Raw genomic sequence first — 22,657 nt, forward strand, 5'->3', positions numbered from 1 at the left:
TATAGGTATTGGTGAAAGTTGAGAGCAAACTGAGATATAATGTGAATTTCTAAGTTTTAAAATAATTTTGTTGCATAAATGTTGTGCAGATATTTAGATATCTCTTTACTTTATAGTCCTTTACTGTCCATCCTTTCTTCCTCTCCCTAACACTACTCCCAATAACTATTAACTTGTAAGACATAGTAGAATAAGCTTGAAGGCTCCTCCATAGATTTTAATTCTAAAAGAGGCTCCACTGAGTCAAAATGTTTGAGAACCACTGCATTAGACAATCAAATACCTGCATTTCTTGTTGTTTGTTAAAATATAATACCATATATTTTTATAGTTCATGGAACTGTTAAGAAGGAGCTTATAATATGGGAAAGGAAAGAAATGGTAATGCTTTTGATAACAATTTTTTTTGTTAGTCTCCATTACTACCAGCTATTTCCCCCTTTTAAATAACCTATCTGTATATGTATTTTTGTCATATTCCTTTTTTTCTTCCAGAAACTTTCCAGCATGTGTGAGACCTTAAATGCTAAAAAGGAATATAATCCAAAAGTAGAGGATGCAGTGAATGGATTCCAAACCAATTATATGAGTGGGGACTCAACTGAACAAATTGATGATCTTAAAGAGCGTATAGCTTCGCAAAGTCAGGAGATTGAAACGATGTCCCAGAGTCAAACATTACTTCATGAACTTAGAGGACAGGTAGTCATTTTTTTTTTTTTTTTTTTTTTTTTTTTTTTACTTAATTTTAGCAATGCATAAAAAAAATAAATATTTACAGAAAAAACACAAAGTGCTGGAAAAGTACATAGAAGTAAATAAGATTCAGAAAAAGAATTTGGGATAAAAAGAGTTATTTAGGTTAGTAATGAAATATGTGATGTGTTTTTAAGTGATCATGATTATTGAAGAAGTAAATTCTCTGACAGTGCTTAGTGAGCATATGAAGTCATTATATGATATATTTAAGAAATTATACATAATTTCTGTGTTAATGTTTTTGGTATAATCTGTGAAAATTTCATTTTAGGTATATAGAATTATAGAGTTTATTTGTTTATTTAAATATTGAATTACTATAGAACAGAACAGATTAACCTGGATTCAATTAAATTATTGCATGCAAGTGAATGTTTACGAAAGTGATTATATTTCTTTTGTAAAATAGCCAGATGATGAGGGAACTATTTCACATATGCATTTATTGCTGTTGTGGTGGAATTTTTAATCTTTCAAATTTTCAGTTTTGAAAAATAGCTTAAAAATATGATAATTAAATTAAATGTATTAGTAGCATGCTTCATTTTGTATATATATAAAAATTGTTTTAAGAATATTTCAAAGCCAAAACGTAAATGTTTTAAAGTTATTCTGAATTAAATAAAAATATTAATGAATTTAATATGCATATTTTGGTGATTTAACACTTCTTTATTATCCTTGAAAAGCATATTCATGACTTGAATTACAGAGTAGGAGCAATCTGTGCTTATTTTTAATCACATTTGTACTTTTACATCTTCATAATAATGAATCTCAGTGGAATCAAATAAGTGTTGCAGTGCAGAGCAAGAGCTAATTGGTTTTGCAAGACAGATCTGAGAGAGAGAATATGACATGCCCACAAGGAAATTTTGGATTCAGAATGATAAAGTATCAGTTCACATTTGATTTTATTAATTAATAAGTTTTATTTCCAAAATTTGAAATCATTATTGTCTGAAGAGTTATGTAAGTGCCTGTATCATTAGCATTATGCAAGAATCATACAACATAGATTTAATTTTGAATTGATGCCATTCAGAGAGATTTTTTTATAAGCATTTACTATTTTTAGGACAGGAAAGGGAAGTAACCAAATTTATTTTAGAGATTTAAAGGGCTATTCCTAAGTGAAATTAATATTTTACATGGATTTATCCTTATATATATATATATTTGTATGCATGTATGTATTTGTTATTTGAAATCTATTTTTATGTATACTATGGCACCATTTAGTCACTTCTAGGTAATTTTAAGTTCTCTAATTGAAGAAAAAATTAATCAAGTTTATTAGATTTTAAATGTATAGTTATTTAAATTTCATTGTAAACTGAGATAAAACATTTTAAATTCTGAATTAAATTCTGAGTTTCATAGGAAGATTTGCTATTTCCAGATACATTTCTTAGAAGCAAAAGTTGAACAAAGAGCAAAACAGTTGGAGGCTATGAATGCATCATTGTCATCTAGCCCTGTTCAAAGTTCAGATACTTCACCTAGTAGTTCTCAAGATACTGAATCTCTTCACATTGCATATGAAGATGGCTTTGCAATGTCTCCTCGTTCTGTTCACTGGCTTGAAATTCGTAGATTAGAAGAGAAGATTGGTCGTTTGACTCAAATTGATGAGGATTTGATCAGGAAAAATAAAGAATTAGAGAGGCAGTTGAGAGAATTAAAGATATCATGCTCAGTATGTATGATTGTAACCTTCTTAGAAAACTCTTAACCTCATTGTATTTCAGAGATTCTTCTCTTATTTGTCAAGAAACTATTACTTTTATTATTATTTTCTTTTATTTTCTAACTTCCATGATTCATTGTTTTTTCACCTGTTTCATCTTTAGAATCTTTCTGTTGTAAATGTTGAGTTCTATACTTATGATTTAAGTCTTTTGCTTCCACCCGTAGTAACAGTAATTACTTCTGTAATAATCAACATGGCAGTTTCATAATAGTATCTTTTGGAAATTAGTGAACTAAGTATATCTTCTAAGCTTCCATTTCAGTAATTAGTGTTATCAGTATAATAATATCATGATCTGAGTAGCAGTCTTAGAATTAAGCATAAAATAAATAAGAAACTGAAGAAGAAATTTTGATTTTATGCTTCGTGGTTATTTATGTTCCTATGTTTTAAAATTTGGTGAGTTTCTATGACATAAATTACGAGGGTTGGAACTTTAATAGTGGCAACACAGCTGAAAAAACGCTACGCAACAAAACCAAAGAATATCGTGTATACCACGATAAACTACATACCTACCTTACCTCTCAGCAAAAAGACTCGTCCTGCCTACATCACGTGCATGCGGAGTGAAACGAAGAACGGATCCTTGTATTAGCTCGCAGTCTAAAGTAAGTGTTGTCAGGATGTTTTCAAAACAAGAACAATGATGTTGGATAAAAATTGAATGTGCCAGAGGTTGTACAGCACGACAGTGTCATCAAGGGCTTCAAGAGGCTTGCAGGGAATCTGCATTGCCTTACAGAACTGTAGCAAGATGGGTGAAATGAAGGATGCCAAAACGTGGCAGACATGCTGTGGCCAGGTCGTCCGAGTGTCAGCGATGCAGACGTGCAAGCTGTTGCCGCACTAATGGACAATGATCGCCACCAAACGTCAGCTTGCCAGACAAACAGGATTAGTGCATATGACTGTGCTGCACATTCTGAAGGAATGCCTGTCCATGAGAAAAATTGCTTCACGATGGGTTCCATAGCAGTTGATGGAAATGCAGAAATGGCTACGATACGATGCTGCCCGAATCCACCTGGAGCGCTATGAGCGCGAAGGAGATGCTTTTTTTACGCCGTATCATTACACTGGATGAGACTTGGGCCCAATCGTACCAGCCAGAATTGAAACGCCAATCAAACGAATGGCATCATCACGGGTCACCACGACTTTAGAAATTTCGTCAGAACCCCAGCAATGTGAAAGTTATCGTGATTCTCGTGTACGACTGTGATGGTGTCATCCTAACGCATACTGTTCCCCCACTAAAGACCGTCACTGCGCAGTATTACTGCTCATTTTTGGAGCACAATCTCTGACCAGCTTTGAGAAAAAAACGGCGACACTTTCTGCAGAACGCTCCTCTCATTTTGCATGACAATGCTCCGCCGCATGCAGCGCAAGCTGTGACTGATTTGTTCAAGCGATGGGGCTGGGAAGGGCTTTACCATCCACCATACTCTCCAGATCTAAGCCCTTGTGACTATGACTTCCTAAGATGAAGGAACCACTTCGTGGCACTCGCTTCCAAACTGTTCCTGAGATTCTTGTGGCAGTAGACCGGTCCATTCAAACTATCAACAAAACTAGCGCTGCTACAGGTATTCTGCGACTTCCACATCGTTGGAAACAGGTTGTACACAATGCTGGTGACTATATTGAAGGACTGTAAAACATGGTGACATGAATCACTTTTGTATTCCTTGTAAATAAATAGTTGCCACTATTTAAAGTTCCAACCGTATTCGTATTTAAGTCTACTCTATGTTTTTATGCTAGTTATTTTGAATAATTGCTGAACAGTAATAAAGGATAACTGTTTGCATTATATTTCTTATTGCATATTCACTAGTGTGCAAAACTTAAGTAATAAATTGAAAGGTGATGCATATGCAAATATCAGAACCATGATATCAGAAGGTACATCAGGGCATGCAAAACATGAGGAATTGAGGCTTGTGGTTCAAGGCAACTTAAAAAAAAAAGAGAGAAAGATGACACATTTCCAGGCATTCTTCTGCAAATGAAAATGAGATTGTCCATGCAGTATGGCTACAAGACACCATCAGAATGTCCTTACATGTGGTAGAATGATAGGCAAGCCTGAGGTGGAGCATAGTTTGAGGTCTGTTACACAAGAGTTTGGAACTGATAAAAGTGTTATTTCATAAGCATGGAAGGCTTTTTTAAATGACGGATACAGCTGTAAGAAAGGTGGCAGTCGGCCAAGGAAAAAACGATGACTGATTACCATTATATTGTCCTACAGGTGAAAAGACATTGAAACCTGACAGCGGGCAAAGTTCCTCAGCAGCTGTCCATGATAGCTGGACAACTGGTGTTCCTGGTTTACTGTGACTAGAGAACTGCATAAAGGTGGCCTATTTTCCTGTCATCCTCAATACTGCACACCATTGACAGCAGCCCATTTGCGGCTCCGTTTAAGACATGTAGAAAACACAAAGACTGGACACCTCATCAATGGGATTGTGTCCTCTTTACCAATGAGAGTAGTTTCAATTTGACAGATGATTTGATGATACATTTGATATGGAACTCCTTCTATAAGTGCTCAATTTCATCCCAACAGCATCATGGAAAGAGAGTGCTGGCATGCTTGCATGGGGAAGGTATTCTGGTGAATAGATGGACAGAACTTCACATTTTCTACAGAGGTTCACTTACCAGAGATCATTACTGTGAAGTTATCATCTCTTATGTGCGTCTTTTTGGTGTGCTATTGGTCCCGACTTTCTTTTTATGGATGACAATGCATGGCCACACAGGACTCATGATGTTGAGGAGCTTCTTGAACATGAAAATATCCACAGAATAGATTGGCCAGTGAGCTACCCTGATTTTAAATCCCATTGAATATGTGTAGTATACTTTAGTGAGACGCCTGGTGCATGATCTTATCCTCCGGAGAACACTATATAATGGAAATAGAAGCTATTTGAAAGATGGGAACTCTTATTCCAAGAACTGTTAGAACAGGAGTTCTCAACCAAGGGGGAATTTCATAGTTTCAGGGGGGAAGTGGTCAGTCTTTTATTTACTTGTTAAGTATTTAGTTTTATGAACTTGTTATTTTTATGAATATTATGTTATTTTTATGAATATAAAAAATCACCTTTTATTCAAGTTTTGGTATTTATTTACATTTTCTTTGCTTTTCCTTGTTTAATTTATAAAACATTAAAATATAATCTAAATTTAAACAAATTTACCATTTGTATTATGTATTTTTTGAGTTTGGGAATGGGTGGATGATCATGTAGCAATAGTGAAAGGATTGCATGGAGCAAAAAAGGTTGAGAACTTGTTACTTTAGATGTTAGATTAACTGGTGTTGAGTGTCAACAAATTATACAAACAACCATTGCAGATATAGGGGGTCATATCCCTTATCAAGGTTCTTTGGCTTGTTCTCCCTTTTAGACAGTACTTTTTCCAGCAATGTTATTCTGTCAAATATCTATTTCTGTCATTCTATTTTTTCTATTCATTCTATACTGTATGCATCCTATTCCTTTGTTCCCCACCCCTATGTTATATTTTTCTTATCTTTTAAAGTACTACATTGTGCCTCTTTAGTATTAATTTCATGTCTTCCAGTTGACTTTGTGGAATTATGAGCAAAATCAAAAAGTTGTGTAAGTTTTGCGCATTAGTGTACTTTCAGTACTAGCAATATATTTATTTCTCACATGGGGAGAGGGATATTTCCAAAAGATGAGTTATATATTGGAAAAGTGCATAGTAATGATGATGGAATTAATAATAATGGTAACAGTAACATATTTCTGTTAATTAGCTCTTAGTAAATCATGGAGGGCATGTTCCTTAAAACACCTCATTTTCAATATATATATATATATATATATTTAACTTTTAATGTACCTCAAATATATCTGCTAGTTTACACTAGCTGCATGAATATTGTAATATTTTCAGTATATTTTCTGCTATTTCTTTTCTCTTTAACTAGATCACTTAATAATTATGTATTATTTTGAAGGAGGGATGCAAATTTATCACCTGTGAATCAATTCTTATGCTTGTTTGTCTCATTCAGAATTTGTTTAGGTGCTTAAGTTATAGTATTATGGAAATGATTGAGCATTGTAAAATGTTTGTTTTCATTAGGAATATCAACATATAAATGCAGCTCTACAAGAGAAATATCACCAGCAATTCATGCAGACTTCTGCCTTAAAACTACAGATCAATGATCAAAATCATGAATGTGGCACACCTTCAAAGAATAACACTCCAATTGAAAAGTTTGGACAAAGTGAAGAATATGAAAAGCAGTTGGAAAGCAATAAAAGGCTTCTTTCTGAGGTGATTATATTAATAAGTTTCAGGAAAAGTATGTTCTGACACTTTACATGTGTTAATTATATATGTATACTGAATTAATGATTGTAATTAAATTAATTTGCAAATTAAAAATTAATTCGTTATGTGTAAATCACATTTATATTGTTATGCACATAAATTTCATTCTGTAATTTATAAGTAACTGTTGTTGTGATCGATTTTTAGTGTTTAAATCATGTTACTTTAGATTTCATGTATAAAATATATTGGAAGAATTTAATCTTTCTTTTTGAATTTTAATAGTTCATTATCCTTTGAGATATCAAATGTATTTAAAATTTTATATATGGGTTTAACTTGCCTTTTGGTTTGAACAACTAAACTTTACTTTTTTTGTGTTTTAATTTTTCTCTTTGGCATTTATGTCATTTGAATGAAAGGAATTTAAGTTGGATGATCTTTATCTTTTTGCACTGAGTTATTACTTTCTTTTAAAACTTTTTTCTGATTAAAAACTGAGAAGCTATATATATTTTACTTTGAATACTGTCATGCAACATTACATTGAGCTATTTATTTTTGAAGCTGTAAAATTTAAATCAAATCTGTAAAAGCTGTAAGTTGCTCCACCAAATTTTCCTAAACATAATAAAAAAACAAATATATTTCACATGCTATTTATTTAAATAAACAAAGAAGAAATAGAATGGCCTGCTTAATATGTGGGGGGCTAATTTCTGATTATCCTCATTCCCTACTGAAAAGTTGCTAACTAATTTTTCATCTGAAGACAACAGCCATTTTCAACACAAAAGGCAACAGCCATTTTCAAAAATGGTGATGCACTAAGAATTACATAAAACAGCAATAAATTAACAAAATTAAAAAGGCAAGAAACATCCATAATAAAGTTCTTATCCTTTTCCCCCTAAGTACATGATCTGTTTGAACTTAAAGAAATACTAGAGAATTGCAGAATTTGACACAATAGACACTGTCAGTTCTTCCCCTGTATACACTGATTTGTTTTTGCTTAAAAAAAGCAGAGAACTGTACAATTTTGACATTGCACAGTCTGTTGTTTTCTCACATACACAGCAACTTGTTTTTTCTAAAAAAAAAAGAAGAAATAGGTGCAATGATTTTGATTTATAACATTCGATCATTTACCTAGAACAACTTCATGCAATGCAAATTTTTGCATTAGGCAAGATTCCATATGTGTGACGGGCTGGCTGCATGGGCGTTTTCGTGGTTTTCCCCATGTGTAACGTGTATACGAGCCAGTTTACCTTAGAAAGTCCTCCACGAAAGGCATCCCTCCCCTTAGGCAGATAGCCCTCGTGTGCTTTGCCATAATTAAATACACCAACACCATATGTGTGAAGAAAGGCTACGCTTTCTTTTTCGTCAGCAGGTAAACTCCACAATCCCATTACAATTCTTTACAAGGGGAAAAAATGCTCTCAATGCAATGAAAACAAATACTTCAGAAAATTTAATTTGAAGATGGAAATGTGGCCTTTACTGAAAATCTGAACTTTTCTGCTGCACATGCACACGTACCTGGTTTGCCACATAAATACATTTGGGTAATGCCATGGGTTACCTATTTTGTGGCATAGTGTGTTCTCTAGTGAATAGTTTTTTGGGGGATTGCATAATCAGAAAGTACCAATTTTTTATTGACAAAGAAAAAATTAGAATGATATACTTTAATTTTTTTATTGAAAATGCTTACTTTGAAAACAAGAATATTATTATTAAAAAGAACTGAGCATTTAATTTAGTGATGGCGAATGAGCAACATTTGTGCATATACCTTTCAATGGGAAATGGCTTGGTCCATGCGATCCTGTAATGAAAAAAGATGTGTTTTATTTCACGGCTGATGTTTCCACATATTAAAATAAAATTAAAATTTATGTGATCATTACAAATGTTAAATTTTTTAAAATTGAAATTTATAATTTTATGAGTTTTAATTTTATTATCTATATATTTATTTAGTTTTTTCCTCTGTTTCTGTGCATCTTTCTTTAGTTACAAGAAGCCCAAACCTGTATACATGCTTTGCAATTAGAAATTAATCAGAAAGATGCTGTAATTTCTTCTCTTCAAAAAACTGCATCAGAATTATTTAAGCAGCAAAATTTTGCTGAAGTTGGAGTAACTGCTTCAGTGGTAATTTTTCATCTATTTATTTGCTTGGTTTAAATTTATGAATTTAGTATATTACAAAACTTCAGTAATACATGTTATTTTGTCTTTTTAAATTGATTCTTTAAATTTTGTAATTTACATTCCTTTGTATTTTGTATTAGTTTAATTTTTGCACTTAACTTCTTTTAATATTGTTACATGCGTACGTGTTTGTAATAGATTGAATGCACACAGAACTGATGATAGCTTGATAAAATTTGTGTTATTAAAAGAAACACTTCACAGTTCTGGAACCTTCACAAAAGTATTTTTACATCTCTACAGCTGTTCACAGTATCATATTCAAACTACTAAGAATGTTAAACTAAATACAGTGACATGTCCTTTCCATCTAAAGAGTGAAACTCATATACAGATGTCTCAATACTCCAAACTCGCGCTGAACTAAGCAACTACTACTCAAAAACTGATATTCTCCCTGGTTTTATATCATTTTCTTCCAGCTACTTGGAGATTTCTAGTTCTTTCTCAAAATTACTGGAAGGCATATGAGGGTCAGATACAGTTACAGGTGCATGTAGCATCAATTATAGTTATTCAGTTTACAATACCCATTACATTATATAGGAACAGGATTAAAATGTTGCCAAATAGTCGTCAAGTTTGAAATAATTATTAAAAGTTAATAATAATTGAGGATTTTTAATTAACAGTGAATTTTGATGTGTGGATGTTTTCTTTGTCTTGATGCAGTTCTACTGATTGATGGCACTGTGGGTAAAGAGAAGGTATTTCATATTTGAAAATTAGGTATAAAATATGTGCCTGGATAATATGTGTAGTTGGTTTTAGCATTTTTCATGACTCTCTTTACTTTTAATTTGACAAAAGTTTTTGAGTGTGAAGGTGCAGTTGCCCCTCACTCCCTATTTTTAACTTTGTTTATTCTTTGTCCTTTGTGTTACTTGTTCGATCAGATAGCCTGGCTCAGTAAAAGTAGGCGGCCAGTGTAACTCTGATTAAAATTCCATTTATAACCACGTGCAGTGCTGATAAGGACCACGTGTTTCTGAGACTCCTTCCCCTTTAGTTTTCTTCTTTCTATGTATTTCTTTCTCCTGATGAGGAGGGACCTTTAGCTGCCCTCGAAATCGATTGAGTGTTTCAATATACTTACGCTAAATACGGTTGTTTTTACGATTTAGATACCAATAATTTTCTTCGGAAAGAACAGAAACATAGCCTTCCACCCAAAGCTACTTTGAAAGTGCCATTCTGTATGAAAACAAAACTATTAAAAAATTTCTCTAAAAATATATATGCAGTTAAAAAATTTATTGCACGTTTCATGAATGCACTGCTACATATTGAAACATTGAGGCTTTTCTATGTAAATGCATTAGGTTCCATGTGACGAAATTATCGCTTAACATTACCTTCCTCCCTTCTATTGGGCTTTGCCATTTTGAACAAATCATTTAAAATAAAATATTTTATGCTTTATATGTTTGATTTCTGGGAAATTCATTCTTAAACTGCTAGATTTGTAATTATTTTGCCTAAAATTTCTTCATGGGTTAAACTGAAATTTGCATATCAGAGATTAGATTGCAATTTATTTTTAATATTATGACTTTTGTATTAAAATTTGTTAGTTAAGTTATTAAATTTTTAATTATACAGTTGATTACAATTTTACTTGTATAGCCTTTATGGGGGCTTTCCCTAAAAAAGCAGTTTAACTTTGCAAAATTATGTTTAGTTTTACAAATTTACCTCTAATTCAAAATTATATTTATCTCATGTTGGGCTGGATTTGCATTTAAGTTAGCTTAGCGGATTTGGGAGTTTAAGATACTTTTTTAAGTTTATGGATTTATTTTATTGAAGTACATTAATTTAGGGTATTATTTCAACCATTTTATTCATTATATTTTCAGAATGTGCCAAACTTTGGCAACCATGTATATAACCATTCTTCAGGCAATTATGCTCATAACAATCCTAGAGTCAAGCAGCATTGTCATTTTCGTATGCATTCTCTTTGTTGTGTTCCGAGTTCCAATGGTATTTTAAAAAAAAAAAAAAAAAAAAAAAAATCATTATATTGCTTGCCTTAAAACATAATTATAAAATATACACTTGTGGAATTTGCCAGCAGTGTAAGAAACTGCGTATAATTTCTAGAGGATGGCAAAATCTCTAAAGGGAACAACAAGAAGATACATTTGGTAAATAGTCATTATTGCCAAGGTTTGTACAATGCCATGTTTTTGCAATATTCTGATGTTGTTTTAAGGAAAAAAAAATAATAATAACAGTGTATGTGGAGAGTAAAACAGTATTAAAAAAAATTAGAGATTTGGTGAAAAATGTGTTTTATTTATTTTAATGTATCTCATAATCTTTCTTTAATAATTCAAACTTGTATGCATAAACCACCAACTTGCACCCAATAAATATTTTTTAACTTTTCAACTGTAAAAATGCCATATTATGCCAAGATTGTGGGTTAATGTGTAAGTACCAAAATTAGTTATTCAAATATTGAATTAAACTTGTTTCTTAATCTCAGAGCTCCTGCAGTTGCTTCAAAATACTTGATCTTCATCAATCTTAATTCCTGCTTTCGTTTCAGATATCAGTTTTTATCGAAGTTTTATTCTATGCATAACATTAACTTCAGTATAACTTCAATACTCATGCAAATTGGAATAGTCATGTTTATTTGGATCATTTTAATAAAATACCACCACAGTATTTCTGCGTAAAGTGTTGTGCACCATCTTGCTGCAACCACCTGTGTAGGTGGTAACCAGTATTTCTGAGAATACAAATTAACTTTGCTATTGCACATTTTCTGTCTGAGATGACATCTTCACAGGAAATCAAAATCTCTAGATCAATGAGTTTCTTAAGAGGATTTAATGTACGAAGGAATATCTAAAAATAACAATAATAATTTTTAGCAATTTTGTTATGCCTTACCTTTACACATTTTTGTCTCCTTCAAAGTGTTCTCTACCAGCACCAGTACTTACTCCAGTATTTTACTACTGCTAGAAATATGGAAACAGTTCTGGAATTTTCTGCAGAGCATATTATTCAAGGCACATAATGTATTTTCTTGCATCGTTTCTGCATCACTGAACTGCTTTTTTTTTCCAATGAATTGCGTTTTGAGAGCTTTCATTAACCATGAAAAAAGAAAAAAGCTATCCTGAGCAAGGTTTAGTGAGTAAAACACAAGCATTATGTGCCAGATGCTTAGAGTTACTTTAGAAATCTGGTCAGTGGTTTTTCAGCAATGTTTGTGAAGAATATTTCTTGAGAAATCTCTTCTCTAAAGAATAGGTAGATTTATATCAGTTCAATAAAAAATACCTTTTCCTGTAATATTAAGTGAAGCTTTTTTTTTTTTTTTTTTTTTTTTTTTAAGTATTTTATTATAATAACTATTCAATTTTTAGGATGAACAGCCTACATGTATGGAACTTTTGCTGCTTGAAAAAAATAAACAGATAGATGATTTAAATCAGGAAAAGGAGCATTTGAAAGAAAAATTGCAATCTTTGCAACAGGAGTCTTCTGTAAGTAAATTGTTAAGCTCTATGGGTCTAAAGTAATTTAAGATTTATAAAAAATAATAATAATAAAAAAAAAAAACTTGAAGTGACAATCAATTGCTTTGAACTAAAAACAATTATTACTTTAAACAGCTAAATATGGATACATAATATCCTATGTTAGAATATTAGAAATTTTTTATTAAATATAATAATGTAACCTTTCATAATCATAACTGTCAAAATATAACCAATTATGAAACACATACCTAATTTTTTATCCTAATTTATGTATAAAATAATGTGTAATCAAAACATATGAAATTCTCATTGCCTTTATGTACAATGTTTTGTTTCCTATTTACACTATTCAGAAATTATTAGATTAGACTTATATTATTTAGAAAGGTTTACATTAAGAGATTAAAGTTTGTATATACAAACTGATATTGTTTATAGTGATGTTATTTATAGGCATTATTTGTTGTATGAAACTCCTGTCAAACACCCTGATTTAACATTTAAGCATGACATAACAACATACTTATAAATTCTGCACTTTTTTTTTTATGTAACATGGATAATTTCTGAATAACCCACCTTTTATTTAGATAATAAGATATCAATTAATTGTTATTACTGAAATTTTTCCTTGCATTTTGGGGGGTGGGGAAAGTATTAAATGAGATCTGCCATCCATAGAACAGCAAGCAATCAATTACTTTCAAAGTCATGTGATCTTACCATACAAATAAATCAAAATTAAAATTAAAAAGTGCATGAATGGACACAGTGTAGCAGCTGAATATGGTCAGCAAAATAGGTATAGAATGGAACAATTATCTGAGGGAAATTTATGCTGATAACATTCTAAACAGAGCTTCCCAATAAACTTGAAACTAGAAAATGGCAAAAACTTTTTTATTAAGCATTTTGAATACTGTTTGTTTATGAAATATAAAGGCATTGGTCATTCAGAATTCTGCTGAAATGATTGGCAGGATTTCCGCCAACTTTCAGTTTGATGGGACAATATGTAAGTACCACTGTTTGTGTATATGGCAGCTATTTTACTTTTATCAGTTTTTAAATCTTATTATGTGAATTTTTAAGTTTTATGTATTAAACTCTATAACAAGTATTTCATTTTTATTATTTCAGGATTTAAGTATAATTGAAAAACTGAAGAAAGAATTGGAAATAGCAGCTGAAAATTCTGGAAAATTTCAAACTGAGAATTCTCAATTACGATCTCAGATAAAGAGTCTAGAAAATGAAGTGAAAACTTTAAAAGATATGCTTGAAAAAGCTGAGAAAGAAATTGAATCTGAAAGGGTGCAAGTGGAAACACTTTGTGAGGAAATAGCAAATATTAGTCAAAATTCAGTATGTTGTGAATATATTTTTCTGTTATTGTAATATAATTAGAAAAAGATTCTCAAATTATGTTCTCATTTGTATATTTTGTACTCATTTATATTCTAAGTTGCCAGTTTTAATTTTTGGAATGCATATGTACTGTTGCTAATGACATTATTTTCTCAAAGTCAATGAGTATTTGTATTTGAACAAATTGAAACTAAAATATGCATAAATTTCATGCTGTTAGATGTAGGTGTTAGTTATCTATTTGAAAGCTAGTAGATATCTGCATGTTCGTTTTGATGTAAAAATTAATGATCAAAATTTAATATAGCGTATTAATAAATTTTATACAAAAAAAAAAAAAAAAAAAAAAAAAAAAAAAAAAAATTTTTTTTTTTTTTTTTTTTTTTTTTTTTTTTTTTTTAAAGCGAGAGAGAGAGAGTGGAAATACAATTGTTGAAAGTGTTATAAGGGGAAGATGCCATGAAAAAGGTCAAGGGAGATTTTGTAGCATAAGTTCAGATTAACCTGAAAAATTATAGATTAATTCTGAAATAATTAATCCACTCTAAATCTAAGAGATTTTAAATTTAAGTTAAGAGAGCATGCAGCCAGGTTTTGGAGAGATATCTTAGTTAATTGGTGATGCAGTCTCAGGGCTGCTATAACAAAGAAGTACTGATTTTTTTAATTAATTTATTTTTATTGAAGGTTTCTTAAGAATAGAAATTACTATTATAAGTGATATTTGTGAGCAATGGGTTACTGATCAAGTGGCACTTTTTATTAAGAATCTATTTCCTTCTGATACATGAAAGTACTGTTAATGTGCTCATAAATAATAAAATACTATACTTTGATTGATATATTTAAGATATCACATGTACTTAGGCAATACTGACTGTCTTCCTTGTTATAATACAAAATTCATTATTACATTGAGTCCACCAGCAGCCGAGTGGTAAAGACGCTGGAATTCCATGGACGGGCTGGCTGCATGGTCATTTTTGTGGTTTTCCCCATGTGTAACATGTATATGAGCCAGTTTCCTTTAGAAAGTCCTCCACGAAGGCATACCTTCCTTTAGGCAGATAGCCCTCGTGTGCTTTCCCATAATTGAATAATCCAATCCAATCCATTATTATATTGTTTTAATTTCACTTTGCCCATTTTATAATAGAAATAATTTTAACTAAAAATTTTTTAGGTAAGCTGAGTGAATTTTTCAGTCAGTTACTTTTTTTTTCCCCTGGGTGTAAATTAAATTTAAACCTTTCTCTCTTTTTCCTCTGTTATTTCTCTTTTTGGTGTTTTTTATGTTATGTTACAGGATCCTTTAATTCCAATATTGCATTACAATGGTATTGTTCAAATTTTAAAGTTTTTATGAATCTGCTTCTTGCAAAAAATTTAGCTCAAAATCATATATGTAAGATCAGACACGTAGCTAGGATTTTCAGCTCCTGGGGACAACTGAAGATTTTGCACCTCTTTCTGTGTTCCAAGAATAGAAAACAATTCATTTTAAAATTTGTAGCGTCAATTTGGTGCCCCTTTGATGCTGTGCCTGTTGACAAATCTTCCCCCTTGCCCCACTCTAGCTATGCCACTGTCAAAGGTAATAGTTCTTATACTCAGAATGTGATGCTTGTTGCTGTCTTCTCTTGTGTATCTGATGGCACCATCTGCATTTGCTAGAGGGAATTATTTGTTGTTAAAGACTGCTATTAAGATTATTGCTGATTGGTTGGTAATAGATGGCACTATGAGTGGAAATTAGATGTTCATGCTACTATCGTACTAGCGGGAACTGATGTTGAGTTCAGAAAGTTTGTGACTTAGTGCTTTGAATGAACGAGCTAAAAACTTGCTCTGAAACTTGCATATGAAGACGTTGATATCAGTTGAAAGGAATAAAACTACTATGGTTTGTTGCTATAATGCCTCCTCAAAGTTTCATTTTGAGCATGTGTGCTAACAAATTGGCACAATTTAGGCACTTATCTATTTTGTTTGGTAATTTGGTAATTGGATTATAGGCAGAATAAATGAGCATTTGGTTGATATTACTGTTATATAATTGGCCATGTGAGAAAGGAGTGGTAATGAGCAACCAATCACCTTTTTAGGCCATCATTAAAGGAAGGATTGATGTCTTTCCTTGTTTGTCTGATAGTGCTATTTGCAATTTAAAATCAAAGCAATTCGTAATGAAATCAAAGAGATGCTCCTCAGACTCAAAGTATGGTAATTGTGATAAGGATTAAAATGGGAATAGAATTAAAAAATACATTGCACAGTTTTCTTCTCTTGAAGATAGCTGATAGAGTTATTGTCGCTGCTAGTTGCTGATAAATGGTTGGAGGTTGACATGGTGCTCTGCTATTGGCAAAGACTGATCTTACATGCTGTATTTCTGAAATGACTTGAACAATTGGGCTGAAAGTATGCTGTAAGCATGGAGGCTAAGGTGTCAGTATCATTTACAGAATTGATATACTAGCTATTCCTTATTCCAACAAAAAAAAAGGGTGTTTTTCCATTTTGCTGGCACAAGCAATAAAGTCGCCGAAAATGGTACAATTGATGCCAAATGGAATATCCTTGCTGGTAACCTTTTACGCCTCATTTTCAAAACAAGTCGCAGCCATTTCTTATCAGATTGATTGTTTCTTTCAATACTGGCTTACAATTACATAGAATTTTTACCAGATAGTTCAATTTTATACCCTAAGGCCATTCGAGGTAATTAAGTCAATTAAGATGCAATCATACTGGCCACCCGAAGCTAAATATGTAGAAAAGGCAAAGTCAAGGATTAAATTGATTAATTCTAATGAGAATGCACTAGTGAAGTAAAACACTGTGGTTTTACATTATTTCTGAGTAAGCAATTCGTACAAATTGAAATAATTCTTGCATTAAAAACTTTTATTCCAAATTAAGATTTAACATGAAATAAATGTAGATAATTACTTAGAAAATTAGATTTTGTAGTGTAGTTTATGTGAAATGAGATCACTTAGGGTTACGTGGTATGAAACGCCGAATCAGGATACCAAAAAAGCATAGTAAATTCTTAAATTAATGTCTTGTTACAAATTTATTCTCTTTATTTATTTTCATTTTACAAAATTTTAAACGATATTAAAATGTTTATGCCTTCAAAATGAAAATTTCTTAGAACTAACATTTGTTAAAATTTTTTATGTGTATAATGTGTGTTGTCATCGCCAATGAAGTCTGCTTGGCAAGATTTGCACTGGCGAAACGGAAGAGTACCCAAAAAAGCAAATATAATATTTTTAAAATTTTTGCTTCATTTCATATATGTACATAAACAGATATATGCATGCATATAAATGAGAACATTAGAGTTGTGTATTCTTATCTTCACTTTTATAAACAAATCATTTAGATTTTTTACATATGTGTTACTGTAGTAAAAAAATGGTGCATATATTTATTTTGTACTGTAGATGAAAGGTGATTCTTTACTTCCCATTTCTGACGCAACTAAGTTGAAATTAGAGGCATTAGAAAAAGTTAAAGCGCTACTTACTAAAAAATTGGAGTTCTATGAAAATCAGTTGAAAGAAAAAAATATAGAGATTCAAAATTTGGAAGTTTCTGTTACACAACTTAAATCAACTTTGCAAGCCAAAGAAAAAGATTTGGAAATTGAACAGGTACAAGTGGATACTCTACTACAGGAACTTGGCAGTCTTGTTAGCTATCAGGTATTGGTGGTGGGATCTTCATGGCATGGTGCATGCAGACTGCTTTGCTGAACTTAATCATCATCTTTGAGTACATAGTACTTTATATGCATTGAAGTAGAACTGTACAGGAATTTTCCCTTTCATGCTTGCTTCTGTATCTTTCTGATTGCAGCAAGTCCTTTGTACTGCAGTTCTGTCTTTCTGGTTACTAATTATCTTCTTTAGTTTGATATATTCTCTCTTAGATCTGATTTTGCTTGAAATTATGTGAATCTTACCTAATACTCTTCTTAGCCGTGATTAATAAAACTAATATATAACATTTAAGAAAATAAGTGCTAAAATTTGGTCATGGGTCAGTGGATGCATATGTGTTAAACTTTCCAATAGCGATTCTTTTACTTTCCAATAGCGATTCCAGTGGCCAAGTTATTAAAACCATTAAAAATGATTATTTTGACCTGTGTTCAACTCCACGAACAGACTAATAAATGGGTCTTTTTATGGTTTTTCTCATGTGCAATTTAAGCCATTCATCCCCCTTAGAAAATTATCTGTGAAGACATCCTTCCTTCATCAGTAGTTATGTAACTGCTATGTATGTTATGCTGGATTTAAATAAATAAAAAAAAAATTAATGGGAAAAAATTCAGTGTATATTTTTATACCTTGAAAATATATACTATTTAATATATTTTAAATGAAATTTCATAAATCATATTCTTTAATGTTTAATACATTATATTTCTAAATTATTATAAACACGTGAACCAAAGCATAGCAAACATGAAAATTTATTTTTTCTTTTCTTTTATGAAAGTACATGCGAGATGTGTGGTGAAACTGGCACTGTATTTTGCAAAACAGTTTTGTATGTCATGAGTTTTGAATAATACCCTGAGGACAATGAGATTTTTTGTGTTTGTTCTTGATAAATGTTAGTTATAGTTTTATCAAAGAGTGGTAGAGAGTTTATCTAATTGAAATAGGATAATGAGATTTTGCTGTATAGTTGCTGTGGTGATAAATGGAAGAACACTGCAACCGTTTAGAAGTTTCTCAAAACATTTTGAAATAGATTTCTATCTGAGATCGACACTGTTTCATAGAAAAGAAAACCTATATGTATCTGGAAGTAGACTGAAATGGACACTTGCTTTTCCAAAGAACCAAAAGAGTCACATTAATATAGATATTTATTATAGTATTTAATGTGCGATGCTAACTTACATATTAGACTTGGATTGCACTGATTTTGTACTTAAAAAAGAAATGTATTAACTAGCCACTAGAGCTAAGATTTGTTTGTTTTCTTTTTAAAATAGTGGTAAAGTTCCTTTTTCTTATATTGATGGGTTAGAGGCAAATGAAGTTAATTTTTAATATGTGGCTAGAGCAGTGCTCCACAGTGAAATATTTTCAAAATGGCAGTGGTTTATATTATCATGGAAACAGTTAACTTTAAAATATATTTTTATCTTTTACTAGATTCATTTCAGATTTTTGCCAAATATTGTTTTATTTTTAATACAGTCTTTGAGAACTGCTATAAAATATAGCTCTCAGCATTAGCTGAACTGCTAGCCAGCAATTATATTGTTTGGTAAGTTATTGTTTATAGTAAGTTGGTTAATAACTTCAGATAAATTTAATTAAAAAAAATAGAGTTAAATGATTGCTTAGTGTTAAATGATTGCTTAGAAACTAAAGTTTAATGCTAATTAAAGTTTAATGTAATACAAATTAAATAGTTACTGTATGCAATAGCATAGTGTAATTTGATTATGCGCAGTAACTTTATTTAAAAGAATGGGCAATGAATCCTAGCTTATGGCTTTTGCATAAATATCTTAATTGTAAGAAATAAATCTTTAATCATTTAGTATATGGTTAGTGTATTGCTAATTTAATACAGCAAAAGTTATTATCCATATAGTATAGGTAAGAGAAGTGGAGTACTAATGTGGACAGCTTAATTATGTAAATTAAATTTTGAATTTTCTTAAGCACTCTTTTATTTAATTAATCATTCACATAATGAATGAAAAGAATGACACAGATTGAGCAAATGAAGGGAATAGGAAAACCAAATTAAAAATATAAAACTTAATGAAATAATAAAAACTGTACAATGCTTTTACTTATCAAGCTTTAAAAATACTGCAGCTGCTCTAAAATGCATGCATTGCTTCATTCTAATGTGTGATTGAAAACTCTTACTAAACATATATTGTTCTTTTTTTAATGCTGTTCATTTAATTAATTGAACATACTATAAAATGTAACTCATTGTGTAATTTTGGAACCTACTGAAAAATTTATTTTTATAGATTTTCTGAATGTTACAGCATAAATTGTGTTTTAATATAATCTGATAATAAGAATTACAGTTTTATTTTATTCTCAGCTGCAAAAGCAAATAGTTCATTTCTTGTTTAAGTATTTTAGAGATCCTAAGCACCTAAAAAATTTTTGTGCCTTTACACATATATATATATATATATAGTATAATTTCTGTCCTTTTCCTCATTCATTCTGGTCTTGATTTATCTGCACCATTCCATGTTAAAATTAGGAATGAAAACATTTTGAGTTGTCCCTTTCCTTGAGTCCCTAAGCATCTTTTTTATGGTCTCCTCTTTTCCTGATGCCCTATGCAAAGGATTATTTTGCTTAATAGGTAATCGGGATCTAAAGTGGTTTGTATTTTGTAATTCTAGAAGAGATAAATTGCTTTGAAATAATCTCTTCTTAATGGATTCATTTTGATATATAAGCAGTTTTGAATGATTTTTAGTTAAAATTATGACATTTCATCTTATCTCAAGTAAAATTTATAATGTATTAAATTAATATTTTAAGATAACACAAGTTAGTTTAAAGAATTCATTTATTGATTTTTATTTTCATATTTATAGCACTTTCAAAATTTCTTTGGTAATGCATATTTAAGGCACTCCAGAGCTAGAGTGAGATGAGTAAAAATTTCAAGTAAATATTCTTGTTACATTGCGTCTTCAAACTATTTATTACTTTTGCAGAGAAAGACATGTAAAATATAGAAGTCGGTTATCAGTTCTTCTGTGTTATATTGTGTATAAATACAGTGAGCTTAGCAGGCATATCTTATGCATGTAAGTGACAAGTTCATATCATTAATGAACTAAATTGTCTATGTACATTATGTCTGGCTATACTAATTGCCATTTTTAGTTTAGCTAATTTCCTCACTATTGAAATAGGTCATTGACTCAAAATAATTACTGAATAATGTTGCTGGTGTAGTTCTTGCTCATATTCATGACCGCTTTTTTGTGTGTGTGTGTGTGTGTGTTCAAACATATAATTCATAAAATTGTCATATTTTAATAAATGTTAAAAATTTTGTTTTTATTAGAAGCGCCTTGAACAAGATTTTAATATTGTACAAGACATGATGCATCAGAAAGAAAGAGAGCTTGAAACTTTGCATGAAGAAACTGAGGCTCAGGTATATAAATTAGCAATTAATTATTAATAACTAATTTAAAAAATAATAAAAGAAAGCTGCAGTTCCATTTTTTGCATTACCAAATTTGAACTTTTTCTAGTCCATTACTTCTTTTATTTTATTCATCATGCTGCAGAGGTGAATCATGCTGCATTTAATTCATTTTGCTGCAGAGGTGATTAGGAATTGCCTCTGTTGTGACACTTTGAATAGCAAATGAAAGTTTCTTTTGGAAAGAAAGATTTAACTTTTAGTAATATAATTATTATGAAAAGTATTGTTTGGAAATTGAAGTTATGTCTTCTTTTTGAAAATATATATATATATATATATATATATATATATATATATATATATATATATATATATATATTATATCTGAATGATATTGTAAGAAATTTGAAGTCTGGAACCTGAATGCAAATATTATCTCAAATCTGGTAGTATTATGTAAATGAAATACATGAAGTAAGTTTTCTTTGCCTGCGTGTTCCAATAGATTCATTCTATTTTGAATAAGCTTTCAACAGTATAAAGGCAGTTGTCCCATTGATGAAACAAGTTAAAGTTCATTTTCTGTTAGAAGTTTGTTATCTGCTGTATAAAATGCTGTAAAATTGTTTAGCTTCTGACTTGCTTTGAATTTTGAAATGAACTGAACATGAAATTGAATTGCAGGATATCTTCATCCAAAATATCTGTTTATATTCTAATATATGTCTTAGGACATCAGACTTCTGCTCCTTAACCACTTGCACTATGACTAAACTTCACGGTTGCGGTGCCGTGCGCTACAATATAACAAGCGGTAAAGTGTCTCATTTACGCCGCTCCGCGTCTGCAAGTGCAATCCAGAGCTTTAACTCGAGAAATAAACAATCTCGTTGTTAGGCTACGTGTGCACCACATTATTTTCATTTTTGCGATAAATGCCTATCAACGTTGTGTTCACGTTGCTTGCGGTTTGAGACAAAAGCATCTCGACGTGCGTGGCATGTCTTTTTAGCGCAAGTGGTTAACGGAGTGTGTTGATATGCAGAAAATGTCTTCAAAATTAAACTTAGACATTTCCTCTGAATTGCTTATTGCAACAGCTCAAATTATTGCAGCACTTTCTTTATATCTTTCTACTGCCAAAGAAAGATATGCGCATGCTGGTTATTTGGTAGCAGCAAATTTATTAATATGTTTACTACATATTTCATACTCAGTTCTGAATGCAATGACAATCTGATTGCAGTTCTGTTATGTTGGTTCACCTAAAACTAAGCACATATTGCTCAATGCAACTGCAATGGTATTGAATGGAAGTTTTTTTAACAATACCTTATATTATTTTTATGGAAAGTGAATTATTTATAATAACTGTAGCAACTAGATTCAATGAACATGGAACAAAGATGCGCAGAATTCAATATCGGCTATAAAGCTAGGGAAATTCATAGTATTATATGTAAAAAAATTATTAATAGCAAGCCTTATATGAAAATCCTGAAAGATGTAAACTGAAAATGGTCTGATA

General features: G+C 30.9%; 1 protein-coding gene across 1 annotated transcript in view; it reads left to right on the forward strand.

Moving 5' to 3' along the window:
* Positions 1–22,657, forward strand: part of LOC118196068 (uncharacterized) — a 207,908-nt gene that overhangs the window by 136,271 nt on the left and 48,980 nt on the right. The window contains exons 21-28 of the mRNA XM_035367469.2: positions 496–702; positions 2,162–2,458; positions 6,653–6,850; positions 8,873–9,013; positions 12,463–12,582; positions 13,720–13,944; positions 17,403–17,663; positions 21,043–21,135. Coding sequence (XP_035223360.2) covers positions 496–702; positions 2,162–2,458; positions 6,653–6,850; positions 8,873–9,013; positions 12,463–12,582; positions 13,720–13,944; positions 17,403–17,663; positions 21,043–21,135 — 1,542 coding nt within the window. The remainder of the gene's footprint in view (positions 1–495; positions 703–2,161; positions 2,459–6,652; positions 6,851–8,872; positions 9,014–12,462; positions 12,583–13,719; positions 13,945–17,402; positions 17,664–21,042; positions 21,136–22,657) is intronic.

The sequence above is a fragment of the Stegodyphus dumicola genome, chromosome 4, assembly GCF_044657685.1.
Source record: "Stegodyphus dumicola isolate Sdum_Otavi_A_Nest chromosome 4, ASM4465768v1".
Lineage (NCBI taxonomy): Eukaryota > Metazoa > Arthropoda > Arachnida > Araneae > Eresidae > Stegodyphus > Stegodyphus dumicola.